At 38.2% G+C, this 18,020-nt stretch overlaps 1 protein-coding gene across 2 annotated transcripts in view; it reads left to right on the top strand.

The window, feature by feature from the left end:
- Window positions 1–18,020, top strand: part of slco3a1a (solute carrier organic anion transporter family member 3A1a) — a 92,981-nt gene that overhangs the window by 15,243 nt on the left and 59,718 nt on the right. Inside the window, exon 1 of one of the 2 annotated variants that reach the window (XM_067418937.1) lies at window positions 11,436–11,955. The exons of the other annotated variant lie outside the window; for it this stretch is intronic. Within the exon in view, the coding sequence (XP_067275038.1) occupies window positions 11,818–11,955 (138 nt within the window). The 5' untranslated portion in view covers window positions 11,436–11,817. Of the gene's footprint in view, window positions 1–11,435; window positions 11,956–18,020 lie in introns of those variants that run through there. 2 annotated transcript variants of the gene reach the window in all.

The following is an 18,020-nucleotide window of genomic DNA, read 5'->3' as shown; positions in this document are numbered from 1 at the left end:
AAGATGTCCAGGACCTCCAGCAAAAAAGATCCAGTGGTATTTTTACCGTGGACATGGGGTACTTTTTTTCCCTGTTTGCACCAAACACATCTGGTGGGTTTCATCTGACCACAGAACCAGGTCCTTTTTGAATTTCCAGTCGTATCTGACAACTGATTATGCTGGAGTTTGTTTCTGGATGAGCAAGGAAGATTTTTTTTCTTGAAACCCTTTTGAACAACGTGGTGATTTATAGATTTGTTCAATGTTTTAATATAAAATGTAAAGACTTTCTGACCCCAGGACTCTAATCTCTGCGATTCTCCATCTGTGATCCTTGGAGAGAGTCTTTGGCCAGTCAAACGTTCCTCCTCGTCTTGCATTAAGACGATATAGACACACATCCTCTTCCAGGCAGATTCTTAACATCTTTAGAATGGAACATCTTAAAGGGTTGGGTCACCCAAAACAGAAACTGATGTCATTAAAACTCACCCTAATGTTGTTTCACACCCGTAAGACCTCTGTTCATCTTCGCAACACAGTTTAAGACGCACAAGTTCATGCACAAATCCTCAAATAAAGTTTCAAACAATTATGAATCAGCGTATTGATTCATGATTCAGCTCGCGTGTCAAACTGCTGAAATCATGTGACATTGGCGATCTGAATCATGAATCAATACGCTGATTCATGACCGTTTGAATCTTTATTTGAGGATTGAACACAAACAGGAAAGAGAAGACCATGCTGAATAAAGTCGTAGTTTTTGTTATTTTTGGGCCAAAATGTATTTTCGATGCTTCAAGAGATTCTAATGAACTAACTGATGTCACATATGGACTACTTTGGTGATGTTTTTATTCCCTTTCTGGACATGGACAGTATAGTGTGGATACACTGTCGGACTAAATATAAAATATCTTAAACTGTGTTCTGAAGATGAACTGAGGTCTTACGGGTGTGGAACGACATTAGGGTAAGTCATTAATGACATACTTTTGATGTTTGGGTGAACTAACCCTTTCATTATTGCCCTGATAGTGGAAATTGGGATTTTCAATGCTTTAGCTATGTTCCTTTTGCTACTTTCTATTTTGTGAAGCTCAACAATTTTTTGCTGCACATCTGAACTATATTCTTTGGTTTTACTCATTTTGATGAATGATGTACTTTTAATTCAATGAAAGGTTATTTTTGCATATTTTTAAATAAAAGTTCAAAAGAATATGCATTGCAGATTTATTTTTTAGAGCCATATTTGATCATATTTACCAGGGGTGCCAATAATTCTGAACACAACTGTATGCAAATAGTATTTTACAAAAACTTGAAAACCTTCACTTTTACATAAAATAATCAGCATTTTTAAAGAGTAGTTTTTTGTTTTTCCTTCATCATTTTTAATTGGATGTATGCTGCTTCATGTGATTGTAGTTGTTCCCTCACTGATTCACAGCCCTAATTTAAATATGTGGCAGTTGTTTCTTTGTTTTCAGCGAATGACTGGCAGAAATAATGCTTCTTTCTCTCAGCTATGGTAATGGAATTAATAACTTGAAAAGACCATTTAAAATAATGCCACATATCCAATAACTTCAATTGCAGATTTCAAAGACATAGGATAGTGGGAGGATTATGGGAATATGTGGCACTATGACATGTCTGTTTGTTGCTGCGCGTCAGCTTGAGTTACTATTTGTGTTGCTGCGGTTTTTCCCTCCCTCACTTGCAGATGGTGAGTTCACATATGACTAAATAGCTTTATTACAACTTAGACAATGGCTAAACTTGTCCGGCCCGTCTTGTAGCATAATACTGCACCTGTAGAGCATTCCTTGTCACTTCTTCAACACTTTTCTGTTTTGTTTTGTGTGCTTTTGCTTACTGAGGGAATCAATAGGCAGAGGCCTTCCTATAACTTGCACCAGTGTGTGGCTTTATTGTTTTTCCCAGAAGTAAAGGTGCAAATTTTGTTCATGCATGAGAGCTTCCAGGAAAGCAGTTTGTTCCAGTTTATTGAACTCCTGAATACACAAAACACCTACAGAACTACAGGCGCCATTTTGCATTGTGAATGTTTAACGTCATTCTTTCTTTCTGAGAGCATGCGACAGCATAGCCAATGTTTTCATTTACCCAAACCCATCACTCCACATGTGGAAGGCTCTATATTTTCAACTCTTTTGCAGCAGTGCCACTCAAGTTTTAAAGCACATGCTAGCCTCTCTATACCAGGGTAAAAATAGATGGTAGAGGTCTTAGTGTGTGTGTGTGTGTGTGTGTGTGTGTGTGTGTGTGTGTGTGTGTGTGTGTGTGTGTGTGTGTGTGTGTGTGTGTGTGTGTGTGTGTGTGTGTGTGTGTGTGTGTGTGTGTGTGTGTGTTGAACACAGAACAGATACTGATGCTCTATTAATAGCTAGGACAGTAAAACTGAAAAAAGAATGTTGCTTGACATTTTCTCAGTCAACATCTGCTAAGCTTTTAAATGCCAGTGTGGTATCTTTATAATCAGGATGTTTCCCAAGGGTGCCATTGCTTTTTAGCAGAGGTATTGAGAGTACAAGGCTGAACCTTGAGGTTATTAGCCACCTTCATGTGTGTTTCCTTTGCATGTTATGTTTGACATTTTTCTCTCCTGAGAAAACTGAAATGTGTGTGTGTGTGTGTGTGTGTGTGTGTGTGTGTGTGTGTGTGTGTGTGTGTGTGTGTGTGTGTGTGTGTGTGTGTGTGTGTGTGTGCGTGCGTGTGCGCAGTTAGTTTTTCTTACAACACTAAGATGCCCAAGAAGGTTTGCGATAAATATTGACGTAACTTCACTTGATGTGCACAGAAGTTCTCGTAAAGTTTCTGTCAAATTCGTAGGTCATTCTAAATAAGCGAGCGCCTTCTAACGTAATACATTTATCACGCAATTCTTCTGGCAGGATCATTTTATTTTATTTTACATCCTGGTCACACTCACTACTATATGTTTGCAACTACTGTTTTGCAGCAAATGTGAGTACATTTTGTCATCTTTTTAAGACTGTGAAGAGTGTACAAAACAACACATTTTAGAAACTGTGAAAGTGAATAGCACAAAACAGGCACAATACCGCTATTAACATATAATATCTACCTGTACAATATGCATCACATGACTAAGCATGTGTCATTGTTTAGAGTGTATGCACATGACATCACCATCGGCCGGTGTGACTGTTAGTGGGTTATGCCCACTGAGTAAGAAAGTGGTTTTCAGTGTGAATGGCGCGATAAGCACGCAAAACACGTCTAAAATGGAAAAGAGCTTTGCGGTTGACTATACAAATAGATTGGACAAGAAATGGAAGGTATACAGACTCCGGAAAGCTACAGAGAAGGGAAGCAAATTGCTGCATTTCAAAGAAACGGCTATACTCCAGACAATGAAATGTGGATTTGCACTTGTCATTTTGTGTTAATGTTGAATTTGAGTAAAAGCATACCCTATATATTGTATTTAAAACTCATAAATTAAATATTTGCCATCTTATATTCTGCATAATTAGATGTTTTTAAAGGAACACTCCACTTTTTTGAAAATAGGCTTATTTTTCAAGTCCCTTAGAGTTTTACCGTTTTTGGATCCATTCAGCCGATCTCTGTATCTGGCAGTAGCACTTTTAGCATAGCTTAGCATTCATCATTGAATATTAGCCCATTAGCATCGCTCTCAAAAATGACCAAAAACTTTATTTTTTCAAAGATAATATTTTTCCTATTTAAAACTTGATTATGTTGTGGATCTACTGTTCGATTAGCCATGGTTCTGTGTATTGTAAAGAGCTGTGATAGTGAGTCGAAGGTGTATTCTACCATCATGTTTCACAGAATACCAACAAAAATCAAGTAACGAAAGACTCGACGAAAGTAGTTGACTGCTTTGAATCATAGATATCAAAACACCGGTAGATTCAAACAAGAAACTGCATGTTTGCTCAAAGCATTTGGGACCAGATGACTATTTGGAAAACATGGACAGTGTTACCATGGTACGGCGTCTAAAGGATACGGCCAGACGGGGCGAACTGTATCATACCCCATGGCTGTAAGTATAAAAAACAAAATCTGGTTGTTAGCTTGAACAACCAGATTGAAAACCACTGCTGTTGTCTTTAGCTAATGTTACCTGTGAATGCAATCACTACATCGGCTGTTTTATACAGTATATAACGTTAGTAGTTTTGTTGTAGAGTTCTGGTGAGGTAGTGTATAGTTTGAAATAAAATAGAATGTGGAATTGCCGGTATTGTTTATCTACACAGTTTCTATGGTACAAAAAATACTACGATAGTGATGTTACGTTCTGTTGGCGGCCACCAAAAAAATGTTTGTACCGTCAAAGCCTTATTTGATCAATTTTTCATTATTTGAGTGATGTAGATGTCAGGGCGCATGTTAACTTAGTGACAGAGAGCAAGAGCGGAGCACGTGCACTCTCTCTGTCTTCATAATAAGCACCACTGTCTTAGCATATTTCATTCACATATTACGTGAGTCAAAATCAAAAAGTCAGAAGACCGAATCCATGATCGGACCATTTTCCCTTGAATTTTGACTCTTCTCTGACTCACCAGTTTGAATCTGTTCTCCTCGTCCCTTCTGCTCCAGTCTGTTCAGCCACACTTTGTCTTTCACATTTCAAAAGCTCATCTTCAGTGTAACTGTTATTCCGGTTTAAATAGATACGGTTCAGGATCTGCACCAAAGTAAATATCTTCTGAATCATCTCTCACAAACGTCACCATGGTTACAAGACTCGCTCTCTGTGCAAGCAGATTGTCACGCTGGTTATGTTGATGTTAAAAGAGTGTTCCTTTAAATAAACACTGACAAAAAGTTTTAGTGCTGGATGATATACACTGGTCCAGCATAACATTATGACCAATAATTGTGTTGGTCCTACCCACCTTTGCTGCCAGAACTGCCCTGACTCGTCAATGTATGGACTTCACTAGACCCCTGAAGGTGTGCTGTGGTTTCTGGCACAAAGAGTTTAGCAGTTGCTACAGTTAGTAGCAACTTACAGATCCTTAAAGTCTTGTAAGTTGCGAGATTAGGTCTCCATGGATCGGATTTGTTTGTTCAGCACATCCCACAGATGCTCGATTAGATTTTCTTTCTGGGGAATTTGGAGGCCAGATGATTCATCAGATAAGGCCACTGTTTTTCATTGCTCCCTGGTTTAGTTCTTATGTTCACATGCTTGTTGGCTCTTTCGGTGATAGGGGTCAGCATGAACACCCTGACTGGTCTGCGGCTATGCAGCCCCATATGTAACAAACTATGATGCACTGTTTATTCTGACACCCTTCTATAAGAACAAGCATTAACTTCTTGAACAATTTGAGCTACATTAGCTTGTCTGTTTGATCAGACCACACGGGCCAGCCTTCGCTCACAACGTGCATCAATGCCGCCCCATGTTCACCAGCTCACCACTGTTCCTTCCATGGGCCCCTTTTGATAGATACTGACTACTGCAGATCTTAGAACTTACCTGTATAAATGTCAGGATTCCTGGCTGCATGTCAACATCCATGGATCCCTGGATCTTTGTTAAGTTGTCAGGAGCACTATCAAGTCCAACCATTAGTTTAAACTGATATTTGTTTGTTTTACTCACGTTTTTGCAACCTTTTCCCTATTAAATCCAGCCAAGCAGCTGGCCCTTTTTCCACTCAGTCCGACTGATGGGAGTGGTCCCGGCAGGAAAGTGATGTCAATGCATACCCTCTATATCTTTCTTTCACAGTCCACAAAATGCATTTTCACAATAGTTATGTAGAGTCTGACTCATTTCCGCAAATCAGTTCTTTCGGTGAAAGAATCAGTTTGTTTCAATGAACAATTCAAGAAACGAGCATCATGATTTCACAGATACAGCACGAAATTTTCAAATGTATCCTCTTCAGGCAGCTTTTTCTTTAATGAAAATTATTTTTTTTAATTAATAAAAACTAGTCTCAGTGTAGACGGAAGGCCACATCGTAGAGAAAAGGATTTGTTTCCCAACTAATTTTTTTTAGTGAGGACAAGCAAATGTGTAATTTGCAAAACCAGTTAATACACAATAAATGGTTTTGCTCTGATTCAAAAACCAATACTTGTTTCAAGGCCACCACTACCATGCAGATGGGTTCAATTGGTTATAAATGTTACGTACTTGCTCAGAGTTTGGCTTTATGGTCAAAGGAATCTGTAGGGATTCTTGCAACAAGGTATCTATTAAATGCTGGTATCTGGAGACATCACATATGTTCTGCTCCAGGTGAAACTCCAGCCTGCTGGTGTGAGTAATTATGTTGCGCCACAGGTCAGATTCCTCTGCACATGACTGACGCACTGAAATATCGCCTCTAGGAGCACAATATGGAGAAATCTAGACCATGCAGTGCTTCCCAACAATTTTGTCTTACACAGTCTTTGCTGACACAAGCCCATGCATAGGCATCAAATGAGACACAATGATGTCAACCCATCAAATTTATTGCTTTTATAATTTGTTCCCATTTGTACCAAAACAGTGTTATTGCTGCATCTATTTGAAAACTAACAGTGCCACTTTTCATTATGAAGCAAAAGACAGGCCATTTAATTAAATGTAAATTGATTTTAGCTGTGGGAGCCTGTGTTTCATTTGTGCTTACCAATAAAATATAGGGCCACCGGTGTTGTCATAATATCATGCAGTTTGTGCACCATAAAGCACATTAGTGTAATGAGCAAGCCTTCGTTGTGCATGGAGAAGTCATTAGAGTCGATAGAGCCTGCTGACTGCATGCCTTCCCCATAATGTGTGCTGTCACTGAAGTGCCTAGATATATACTAATGCATCTGGAAACACATTGCATTCTGTTTGTTTGATATCTCTCAACTGGCAACCTATATTAAGGTACGATAAAGAATGTTTTAATGTGAAAATTCTATAAATTTAAGAAAATATTATTTTGCTGTTAAACAGTTTGCAGATAATAAAACCAATGCTGTTCTATACTATTGAATTGGTTATCTCTGAAAAGGAAACAGATCTCTAAAAATACTATGTATTATGATTATATGTGCAGACATATAATACAGTTCCATGAGAACGGAAACATGTCAAGTATTTGTATCACTTTGTTTGTATAAAGGGAGTTTCCATGGAATGCGGAGTGAAAATAACTTCAGGAGAGCAGGGAGTGTGTGTTTCTGTTATTCTGGTCACTTGGCAGTTATCATTTTATACTAGATTTTTTTTTTTTTACTTAAATTTTAAATAATAGGGTTTTTTGATACGGTGTAGAAGCTATTTTTTATGTAACGTAATTACATAAACACACCTTAAATTTCTTAGCAGAGGAATTTTAAAAATGTGTTTCAGACTGATTTGGATATTGTGTATTTAGTGAGATGTAGTGGTAATTGGTAAGTTAACTAATATATATATATATATATATATATATATATATATATATATATATATATATATATATATATATATATATATATATATATATAATATTTAACGTTTGCATCGCATAACCAGCTCTAAGTGTAGCTTTTCATAGCAAACTTGTTCAATAGCTAACCTGTTTCAGCACTGCACTTCCAATGCAGAGTACTCGGGTACATATCCCGTAAAACATGACTCATGACTAAGGAACACAAATTATAGAAGCCAGATAAAATGGCATGGTTGCTTAAGAAAATGCAATTTTATCTTGTGTTTGCTTTTGTTAAGAAAAAAGGATTTTGTTTATTTGGTACGGTATTTTCGATCAGAGCATTAACCTGGCACTAGAGGTCTCTTATTCATAAGAAAGGAATCATGGGAGTTACTGTCTTCACCCCTACAGCCGGTGGAAAAGAATCCAACAGGACTCAGAAATCATTTTCATGGATAAGCTAATGTATCACAGATTTATTAATTTTACTAGTGTGAAGCAGGGTGGGAACAAGGGTGCTGGTGCGATTGCTAATGAGAGACGAGCGTGACACACAGCTTGAGAGCAGTGAAGCTTGCCTCAGATGAGCACTTCCGCTTCTTCCGCTCATGTGTATGTGGGGTAATGCAGGACTGTTTTATCATATTCGATACATCTGAGTGTGTTGAAAGATATGTTATAATGCTACTTTGTGCATTCATTTGGTGGCTTCTATGAGACACTTGTTGCACACTGCAGTAAGATAGATCGATATTAGGCATTGTAAAACATGGTACTCGCGGTAAATCAAGAAAACGATAGGCGGCACGCACTCCTGATTAAAATAGCTTATTTCCCTGGATTTAAACATTATTGGAAACATTTGGGATAACTACACAAGTCAACAAAATATAGTGTTCTCTCTTCTAAAAATCTTATATTCTTACAATTTTATATTATAAAAATCTTACATATTGTGTCTTTAATGCAACTCACTGGTAGCCTGACAAGCCAGACCCACATCAAGATGTTTGGTCTGGAACCTCACCATTGACAGCTCAATCCGAGGGGCGGATAAACGGTTGTCTTTCAAACTCCCTCTGCACGCGATAGGATAGCGCTACAACCAACCAGAGCAACGAAGGTGAAACAGAGCTTGTTGATAGATAAAACTTTCGCTGTATCCGGTCGGCTAATCTCCGAACACATCTTCCCTTTTTAAGAATGACTTCAGTGCCGTTCTTTGTTCTTTTCTCAGAGAAAAGCTTAACTCCAAGTCTTCCAGAATCGCGGTCAAAGCTGTTTCGAAAGACCGCCGTTCGCCAGTTTCTGTTTTTACTAGAAGCACGCAAACGCAACTCGGCCGTCGTCATTATGGCCACGATGTGATTGGCCCGTCCAGATTGAGAGGAATGCAGCTCAGAAGGGGGTTTGAGAGTTCCTAGACGACACTTGCGGGCATAATAAATTTGCTGCCGCTAGGGTGCGTCTAGATTTCTAGGCTAACTCACTGGATATTTCAAATTGAGATTCACGCTCATCTGTTTAGATTAAGACTGAAAAACTGAAACTGAAAGCTTTTAGCACTATTTTTACTTTGTATGTGTGTGACTGCAAAAAGCAACGTAATTTCATTTTGCAGAATTGTTTTCCAATGACCCTTGTTTGCACTTGTGCATTTTTTTAGTTGAAAACATGCTTAATCTCACTTTGCAGTCTGATCCAGCTAATGTGCATAAGCATTCGTGACTATACAAACAGGCAATGAAATGATGAAAAAGGTGGTAAGCTATTTTCAGCAGCCTTATTGAGTATCACAATTTCTCCCGAGTGGCCCATATAAATGCATTGGCAATTTTTTTTAGTATCATTTGTAATATAATTTCTATGATAATTCCCAACAAAAAAAATAAATGCAGTATTTTATTTTTATTTTTTTGTCACATTGTTTCTCAAGTCCACATGAAAAATGCATGGTCCATATGGAACGTTGTCTGGCGGGTTGCCTATTGTGAAGATCCTTTTTCTCCCCCTGGCAAGTCACTTTAATGCATGTTTTGCATCTACTAATGGATGCTAACATGTCAAAACTCTCCCTAAAACTTTGATTTAGAATTTTTCCATGATGCACTAGACTCGTGTGCATAAAAAAAAACTGCATGCGTCTTTTAAGCATCTTAAGCATTTAAGTAAAAGCATGTTTTTTTAGATCATATTCAGTTTTTAAGCTGTATTTTGATGCTTTTTCTTGTCCTATCAGGGTTGAACCTCTGTTTTAAGTAGAATTAGCTTTATTGCATTGTTTACACGTATGAGGAATGACAGCAACAGTTGACTGTAGAAATTGACTTTCATAGTAGAAAAAAAAAACACTAGAACCACTGGAAGTCAATGGCTACCGTCAACTGTCTGGTTTACCAACATTCTACAAAATATCTTCTTTTTTGTTCAGCAGAAATAAGAAACTCATACAGGTCTGGAACAACACCAGGCTTCGTATATAATGAGGGAAAACTCTCTTTAACTATTCAACTATGATTCTACAAGATATCCATGCATGTTAAATAATCAGAAAAGTTGAGCAAAGAAAAGAGATCTTCATAACTTAACAGCTGCTAGCATGCTTGCCATGGCAACCAAACACCTAGCAGTGTCATCAGGCGTGTGTGTGTGTGTGTGTGTGTGTGTGTGTGTGTGTGTGTGTGTGTGTGTGTGTGTGTGTGTGTGTGTGTGTGTGTGTGTGTGTGTGTGTGTGTGTGTGTGTGTGTGTGTGTGTGTGTGTGTGTGTGTGTGTGTGTGTGTGTGTGTGGCAAGCATCAGCCTCAACTCTAGCTCTCCACCTAACATGAGTCAGAATTTCACACTCTTCTTCCTCAAAACTCTGACCAGAGAACAGTGTGTTTGCACAGTGACCACATCTCAGAAAAACAAAAAGCATGTCTCTCAATCCATTAGCTAGTAAGACATTAAGTAAGCTGTTAAACATGTTATGTCGACTTGGAATTAAATAGCCCAAGATATTTATGATGAATCATCTTCACATCCTCTTTGATAATAATTCAGCAAGGTTTCAGACCCATTAGGGCATAGTGAACTGGTTATAAGATTTTATACTTAAGACTTTCACTATGGTTCCATTAAAAGATGGATTTTCAATCATTTAGAAAACATGCACGTATCCCCAAATATGATCATACTGCCAGGGACCATGTGATGTACTAATGCATCTGGAAACACATTGCATTCTTCTGAATTTTTGATGTCTCTGAACTTCCAACCTGTAAAACATTATAAACTCCGTTTAACCTATAAGAAAAAAAGAAAGAAAAAAATGGTAAACAGGTAAATTGTTAAAGAATGTCCTACTTATTTCAATATTTATTGGATGGATGGGGATGGATGAATGAATGGGGAGGGATGGATGGATGGATGGATGGAGGGAGGTATGGATGTATATAGATGGATATGAATGGAAGGATGGACGGATGTGGATGGATAAATGGATATGGATACATATGGAGCAGGAGATGGATGATGAATATATATATATATATATATATATATATATATATATATATATATATATAGGGAAATATTTTTTTTATCTTGTACTGTTAAATGTATGTTGTTTTTTTAAATCAACATTTTTATTTATATAAATATTTTTTATTATTATTATTATTTATTGAGTCCTATAAGAAAGCTCTCCAACAGAAATCACTTACATGTTACGTGACCATAGTTATGGACATTTATTAATCAATTTATTGTGTATTTATACACTTATAAATATATATTACAAAAATGTGTAAGTTTGTTTAGGCTTACATATTTAAGATAAATACCTATAGGCGCCAAAATCCAATGTTGTGTTGCGCGAAACCAACAGAATGCACCCAGATAATGACTGGCAGAAATATTTTAAAACATTATATTTTAAATGTGCTTTTATTTTGAGTCAGTAATGCTGTAAAGCAGACCGTTCCGTGTCTGCAGCACAGCGCCTCTACCGAGACATGTGTCTTACTGTACAAGTCAGCCGTCCGGTGGAAACGCGCACATATCAGTCATAATGACCGAGGCGGAGAATCAAGCCTGTGGACTAGATCGATGGTGACGGAATACGAGCAAACACTAACACGGCGGGAGCTCGGACAGTCTCACAGGGAAAGAAACATGTGTGGAGTAAAAACCAGCGACGTTTTATCCACCGTTTCCGCGATAGAGCGCACAGGGGGAGAGTTTAGTTCGTCTTCATTCATCGGCGGAGTTTCAATGAAAAGTCTGTCACACGGCGCAGAGTCTGACTGTAAACAACAGTTATAGTGTATCAGAAATATCAACACACTCTTGACGTAGCGATTATTCTCCGTTTACTATAGTTTCTAGCTGCGTTTCTAGGTTCAGGATGCAGGTGAAAAAGCAGAGGAGCTCCGAGGATCCTCCGCGGGATGAGAAGAAGCCCTCATGTTTCTCAAATATTAAGATATTTTTAGTGGCGGAATGTGCTCTGATGTTGGCACAGGGCACAGTGGGGGCATACTTGGTAAGTTAAGCGATGGTTATCATTTGCCTTTGGTTTAGTTTGACACTTCATGGAAATGACTGTTTGCTCTTGGACTTGCTAAACTTATTTGGCTCATTTGGTTTGCGCTAATCCTTATTTTCAGTCTTAACCTTCTTGTTATTGAGTGCGATTTAGTGCATGGTATGAAACGTGAAACGGATGTGACATAATCATATAACACATGCAGTAGTAAGGCTAGCTTCCTCAGCAGTCATAAGCAGATATCATAGGCTACAGCTGTATGCAGCATAGCTGTCAGACTGTGAGAAATAAGATGACTGGCAAGCTCTGGGCTAGTATGACAGTCATTTCAAATCTCCATCTATATAAAAAACCATTAAGCAATATCACACGAGCAATTGGAAGTGGGCTACAGTAATTCTGTACAGTAGGTGATCACAGACCTGCTGTTATTCGCTTCTACGTTTGTGACGTGGGTTAGCCTATTGCTTTCAACAGTTCTATGGAAAACTTGTTTCAGACAACTGACAGTTTAGATATTTCTTCTCTACCAACGAAAATAGTTCTAAAAGAAGCAACAGTGTCAAACTTTGTGTGCGACCAAGTAATGAGTTTGGAACATTTTGGAAGAGCATAGTCTAGATGGAAGGGAGCAACAATTTCCCTACTTACTCGAAGCGTTCTGTGAAGTGTTGCTTGCTCTAGTCTAGATCAACTCCCTCCTGGTTTTACATTTATATCTCTAGCTATAGCTCATAAGTGAAAGAAACCCACTCCAAAAAGAGTTGTCTAAACCCCCACTCATTTTATTATTTATGTAGACTATTCACAATACACCAAGGCAGATTATTGCTTTTATAAAATTTTTTAAAAAATGTATATTTTATTAAACGGCAAACTTTACCTCAAATACGGAACCACTAAAGGGAAATGTTAAAGGGGGAAAAAAATTAGATGGAGGGAAAAAATATTTGCCAATGCTTTTGGATTCTCTCGCAAATGTTTTGCGAGCAAACCCAAACTTTCTCATGGGAACGCAAAGGTTTTACAGGCGAACGCAATGTTTCATGTGGGAATGCAAAGGTTTTGTGAGCGAACACAAAATTCCTCAGGGAAATGCAAAGTTTTTGCGAACGAATGCAACGTTTTTTTTTTTTTTGTGGGAACTCAAAAGTTTTGCGAATGAATGCAAAGTTTCTCAGGGGAACACAAAGGTTTTGCGAATTAACACAACGTTTCTTGGGGAACGCAAAAGTTTTGCAAGCAAACGCAAAGTTTCTCGGGGAACGCAATGTTTTGCAAATGAACGCAGTTTCTCATGAAAAATCTATACGCGTACAAATATATAGTCCCTGACAAAACCAGTGTTGTTATGAAGCAAAAATAATGATGTATGCTGAAAACAGAATCCAGGACAAGAATAATCTGCTTTAGATATCTAAGATATATTTTTGATGATAACCTTTTTTAATATTTACAGGAACCAAGAATGTCTTTATCTTGTCGTTATTTCTTTTTATCTATTGGCTATTAAACCTATTTAAATTATCTATCTCAAATGTATCCCCAACAAAACAAGTTATATATATATTAGAGCTGCAACTAATGATTATTTTTTCTGTCGACTAATCTAACGATTATTTTTTCTGTCGACTAATCTAGCGATTATTTTTTTTCTGTCGACTAATCTAACGATTTTTTTCTGTCGACTAATCTAACGATTTTTTTTCTGTCGACTAATCTAGCGATTATTTTTCCGATTAGTCGACTAATCTAACAATTCTTTTTATTGAAATAAATAATTAATCTACTGTTCTTTTTTGTAATTAGCTCATGAATCCATTGGATAACTTTACAAAAAAAATATAAGTACAACTTCTAATATAATATTTCAACCTTTATTCATTTTCAATCAATGTGGTTGAAGTTTTTACAGTATAAAATAATAAGGCAAAGAAAATTATTTTACTATGGTAAATATGAGTTTATGATAGCGTTTATAATTAAACCACAGTAGCCATACATTTACAGTTGTCTGAGACGTCATGAAATGTTCTTTAGCATCACAAACCATAAAATGTAGTCAGGGTTCTGCTATGGTTTAGCATGGTTTCCAGAGATCTGGAGCTGATTCGGGGTAGCTCGGTGGTTTGTGACTCTCGCGGCACGCTGTCTTTTAAGGGGCCGTTCACATATCACGTCTTTTGCGCGCTCAAGTTCATTATTTCCAATGTAGCCGCGCGATAAGCACGCTCATAATCGTTTTTTCCATGCGCGTCCGCACCGCATCGAGTTCATCTCAACTTTTCAGAATGCCGCAAGCACAAGAATATCCGACCTGAGCCAGGAAGTTAGTCACCAGATCACACGGAAACCAGTTAAACCGTAACACCGGAGAGTGCCGAGATGTTTTCCTCTGAGGTGCTCGCGCATCGCAGTTGTGCTGCCGTGGTACACCATATCGGTTTTGCAAAGGGAACAAGGGGCCATTTTATTTGTCCTCTGTTTAAAGTATTCCCATACTTTTGATAACAGTGGTCTTTGTTTTTGTGATAGAATGCAACTTTCTCCATTCCCGGTATGCCATTACGCGAGGTGTAAACAAACAGTGTGACGCGTTGACGCATTTCACGCACGTCAACGTATTTTTGTAGTCGACGTCATCGTTGACGTCGCCGCGTCGTTGCAGAACTAATATATATAATTTCACAACAAGCATGCGATTAATCGCACAACACCGGTACGATTAATCATGATTAAAAATTGTTTTATCTTTTGACAGCCCTAATAAGTGTGTGTGTGTGTGTGTGTGTGTGTGTGTGTGTGTGTGTGTGTGTGTGTGTGTGTGTGTGTGTGTGTGTGTGTGTGTGTGTGTGTGTGTGTGTGTGTGTGTGTGTGTGTGTGTGTGTGTGTGTGTGTGTGTAATATTATTTAATTTAATATAACACATTGTGTTAGGGATACATTTGAGTGGCCAACTGGCCATTTGATAAAAGATTTGATTGCTTTTTCTGTTTTGACAACTCTGCTTATTAATGTATAAACACAACACAGTGCTGCTTTGTTGGTCTCTCTGCTTTGTTTGGTGTGCGATGTCTCAATGAAAAATCTGACAGTACTTGGTGTCAGTGAGTTGGATACCTTACTATATAGCATCTTTGATAAGGACAAGATTTGTCCAGCCATGTCCTCCACACCCATGGGACGTCTCTGATGTCTGTGCAAGCTCAGACCATATTTGGAAAGGAAACAATCATTTGCTCTGTGCCAGTAAACCACAATACATCATGGGAACAGTCTCAAAGGGGTACACTTGTTGGGGACTGGATATGTTCCCAGCTTATGGAAATTGTGATGTTTGGAAAGCAAATGAACACAACTCTCCATTTAAAAAAAACTTTGTGGGACTGGAAGATGAAGAGATTGGCCAGATTTATTTTAACAGATAAATATGGCATTAAACTAAACTTATCCTCCCTAGGGTTTTTCCATAGACAAACCAGCCATCATAGTGCTTCATAATATTTCCAAATATGTCTTATTGAAGCAAACATTTGTCTGAACTCAGAGTGATTGTTTAACGTCTAGGTCATTCAGTTATTTATAATGCAAGATTAATTGAAAAAGTTTTGTTTTGTTAAAACTAGCAGTAGCATTTAAAATGTTCCATGTAATGATTCATTTAGATTATTTCAGAATCAACTGTAACTCTTGTCTCCTTTTGAGATTTTAAGTCTCCACCCTCCATCATAGAATGACTCAGTGGCTCATTCCTGGACATTGTGTCAGTTTCCTAAGTTTAGCCCCAGCCCTGAGCTTGACTTTGGGCAGTCGGTACTTCCCCCATGTGCTAAGAGAGCCAGTGTGTTTTTTATCTCCTGAAAAAGCTTACAACTTGTGTAAATCTTTGTACAGCTTTCAATATGCATATATTTAAGTACTCTGACTGTGATGCAAAAATGTTGGGACTGTGTTTGCAAATGTCCCTTGGCAGGCATGCCACGTGACATATCCAAACAAATATATCTTGTTCTTCTAACCTCAGCTCATTTACTTTGTACTTGCTCAGTTTGCTTGTGCTTAATACAGTGCTAAGCTGAAACATGTAGATGGCTATATGTCATGTATGTCCACCATACGAGTGCCTGTGAGATTAGCCGTTTCAGACAGTAAGGAATGTTAGATACAGGTTTAAATGAAGCACAGCCACAAAAGGACAGATTAAAAGTAATGTTAAAGAAAACGGTGCATTATAAATTATATGTAGTCTTTACATGGTTAATATACTTATTTTAGAAATTAAGAGAATCATTAAAGTTAGCATGAAATAAAAATGTATGTGCATGTGTTTCATTTTGACATTTGTCACCCTCATAATGCTTAATCATTAGTTATCTCTGGTATTTAGGATTTCCAAACCATTTAGTGGTAAACCTCTGCAAATTAGCAAAAGTGTTCCCCATGTGGATTTGAAAGATAAGAAAGCTGCTTTGAAGGCTGATTTTTACTTCAAGCTGTAGCTATGTCACAGGCTGTGTGTAACATGTTTAGCCTGAAGTGCACATCTCCAAAACATAGGCCATAAAAAAATATGGACGACGCGACATCATCCGTTTCCGCTTGGCCGATTTGAAGCTTTCAGACGGCCTGCACGGCGCTGACATCTTGGGGCAGAGTCTGCGCAGTAGAGATTTCAGGACCGGAGTTGCGCAGTAGAGAGCAGGAAGTAGGGCAGGAAGTACAGCAGCGATATCAAAAGCCCGCCCACACTCTCACAGATGCAGAACAATTAATTATGTTGGTGTGAAATAAACAGTTATGGAAATGTAGAAATTAAAGCTAAAGCTCCAATCTGCTACCAAAAATCCCGGAAAAAGTCTGTTAGTGCCTCAGTGACAACTTCACTCAGAGAAGACGTCGATCTCATCTGTTAATCATGACGTCACCCACACCTCCCCCCACCCCCCGTTTTTATAGCATCAAATAACTAAAACTAAACTTATTTTAAAAACGAACACTTGAAATGAAATCATCGTCATGATAACTGCCCTTCAATGACATAAACTAACTTTGGGGGGAAAATTTTTGAAGTGTAATTTTATTGTTTAGTTTGCCTTGCGTCTATTAGAAAACACAGAGGGGGAACTATACTGGGACCGGTCACCGGGGGGCCAATCGAGGTGTGAAAGCTTCAGTTTCTGAGAGGGGTGCTGCAGGTCTGCTCCAAAAATGTAACAACGTGTCAATTCTACACAGACCACAAGCACTGTGATTGGTCTGCTAGAACCCCTCCCTCAGGTCAAAAAGAACCTCAGGTCAGGTCGCTCTAGTTTACTTGTGGGATAACTTGTTATTTACGTCACTCATGCTAAATAAAAACATTACGTGACGTGGTTTTCATGGACATCAACAATGTTTCTTTCTGCCATTTTTTCAATCATCAAACATGTTGGAGAAAACCGCTATAGCTGCTCTGTACCTGTTGTGGAAGTCCCTAAAAATAGTAGAGCAGGGGTGGGAACTTTCAGGCCCCATCCACACGAAGCCAGAGCTTTCCCAATCCTATCTTTTTCCTCGTTTCAAGAAATATCTGCGTCCACACGAGATTCCCGCAATTACTCAAAACGATGTAGTATATATGCCAGGCCAGTGTGTGACGCTGTAATTCTGCCACAGGAATACGCTAAAGACAGAGAAGAAGAGTTGTGAGTAGAATGGGTAACAGTGGTAGGAGGTGAGGGAAAATCTCACGATAAATTAACAATAAATACATTGCTACTTAACAGATGTGATTTATTAATGTTTACACCTACCCCAACTCTTAACCTTTACTTACAATAATACAAAGACGGTAATTAAATGACACAATATTGATATGCACATTCCCAGTGCCCATAGTTGTATCCTTTAACTCTTTCACCGTGCTAGACGTAGTGTGATGACATCATTGTTTCAGAAAATCTACAGATTTGCTGTACACACGAAAACACACACGATTGACGTTTAGAATTATCCACTCTGGGACCCGGTTTCAGAAAATATTGTATTCATGCTACCAAAACGCCAGATCCATGTGGATGAAA

The sequence above is a fragment of the Pseudorasbora parva genome, chromosome 16, assembly GCF_024679245.1.
Source record: "Pseudorasbora parva isolate DD20220531a chromosome 16, ASM2467924v1, whole genome shotgun sequence".
In the NCBI taxonomy this organism is placed as follows: domain Eukaryota; kingdom Metazoa; phylum Chordata; class Actinopteri; order Cypriniformes; family Gobionidae; genus Pseudorasbora; species Pseudorasbora parva.
Note: the sequence above shows the minus strand (reverse complement) of the source record. Positions and strands in the feature narration are given on the sequence as shown.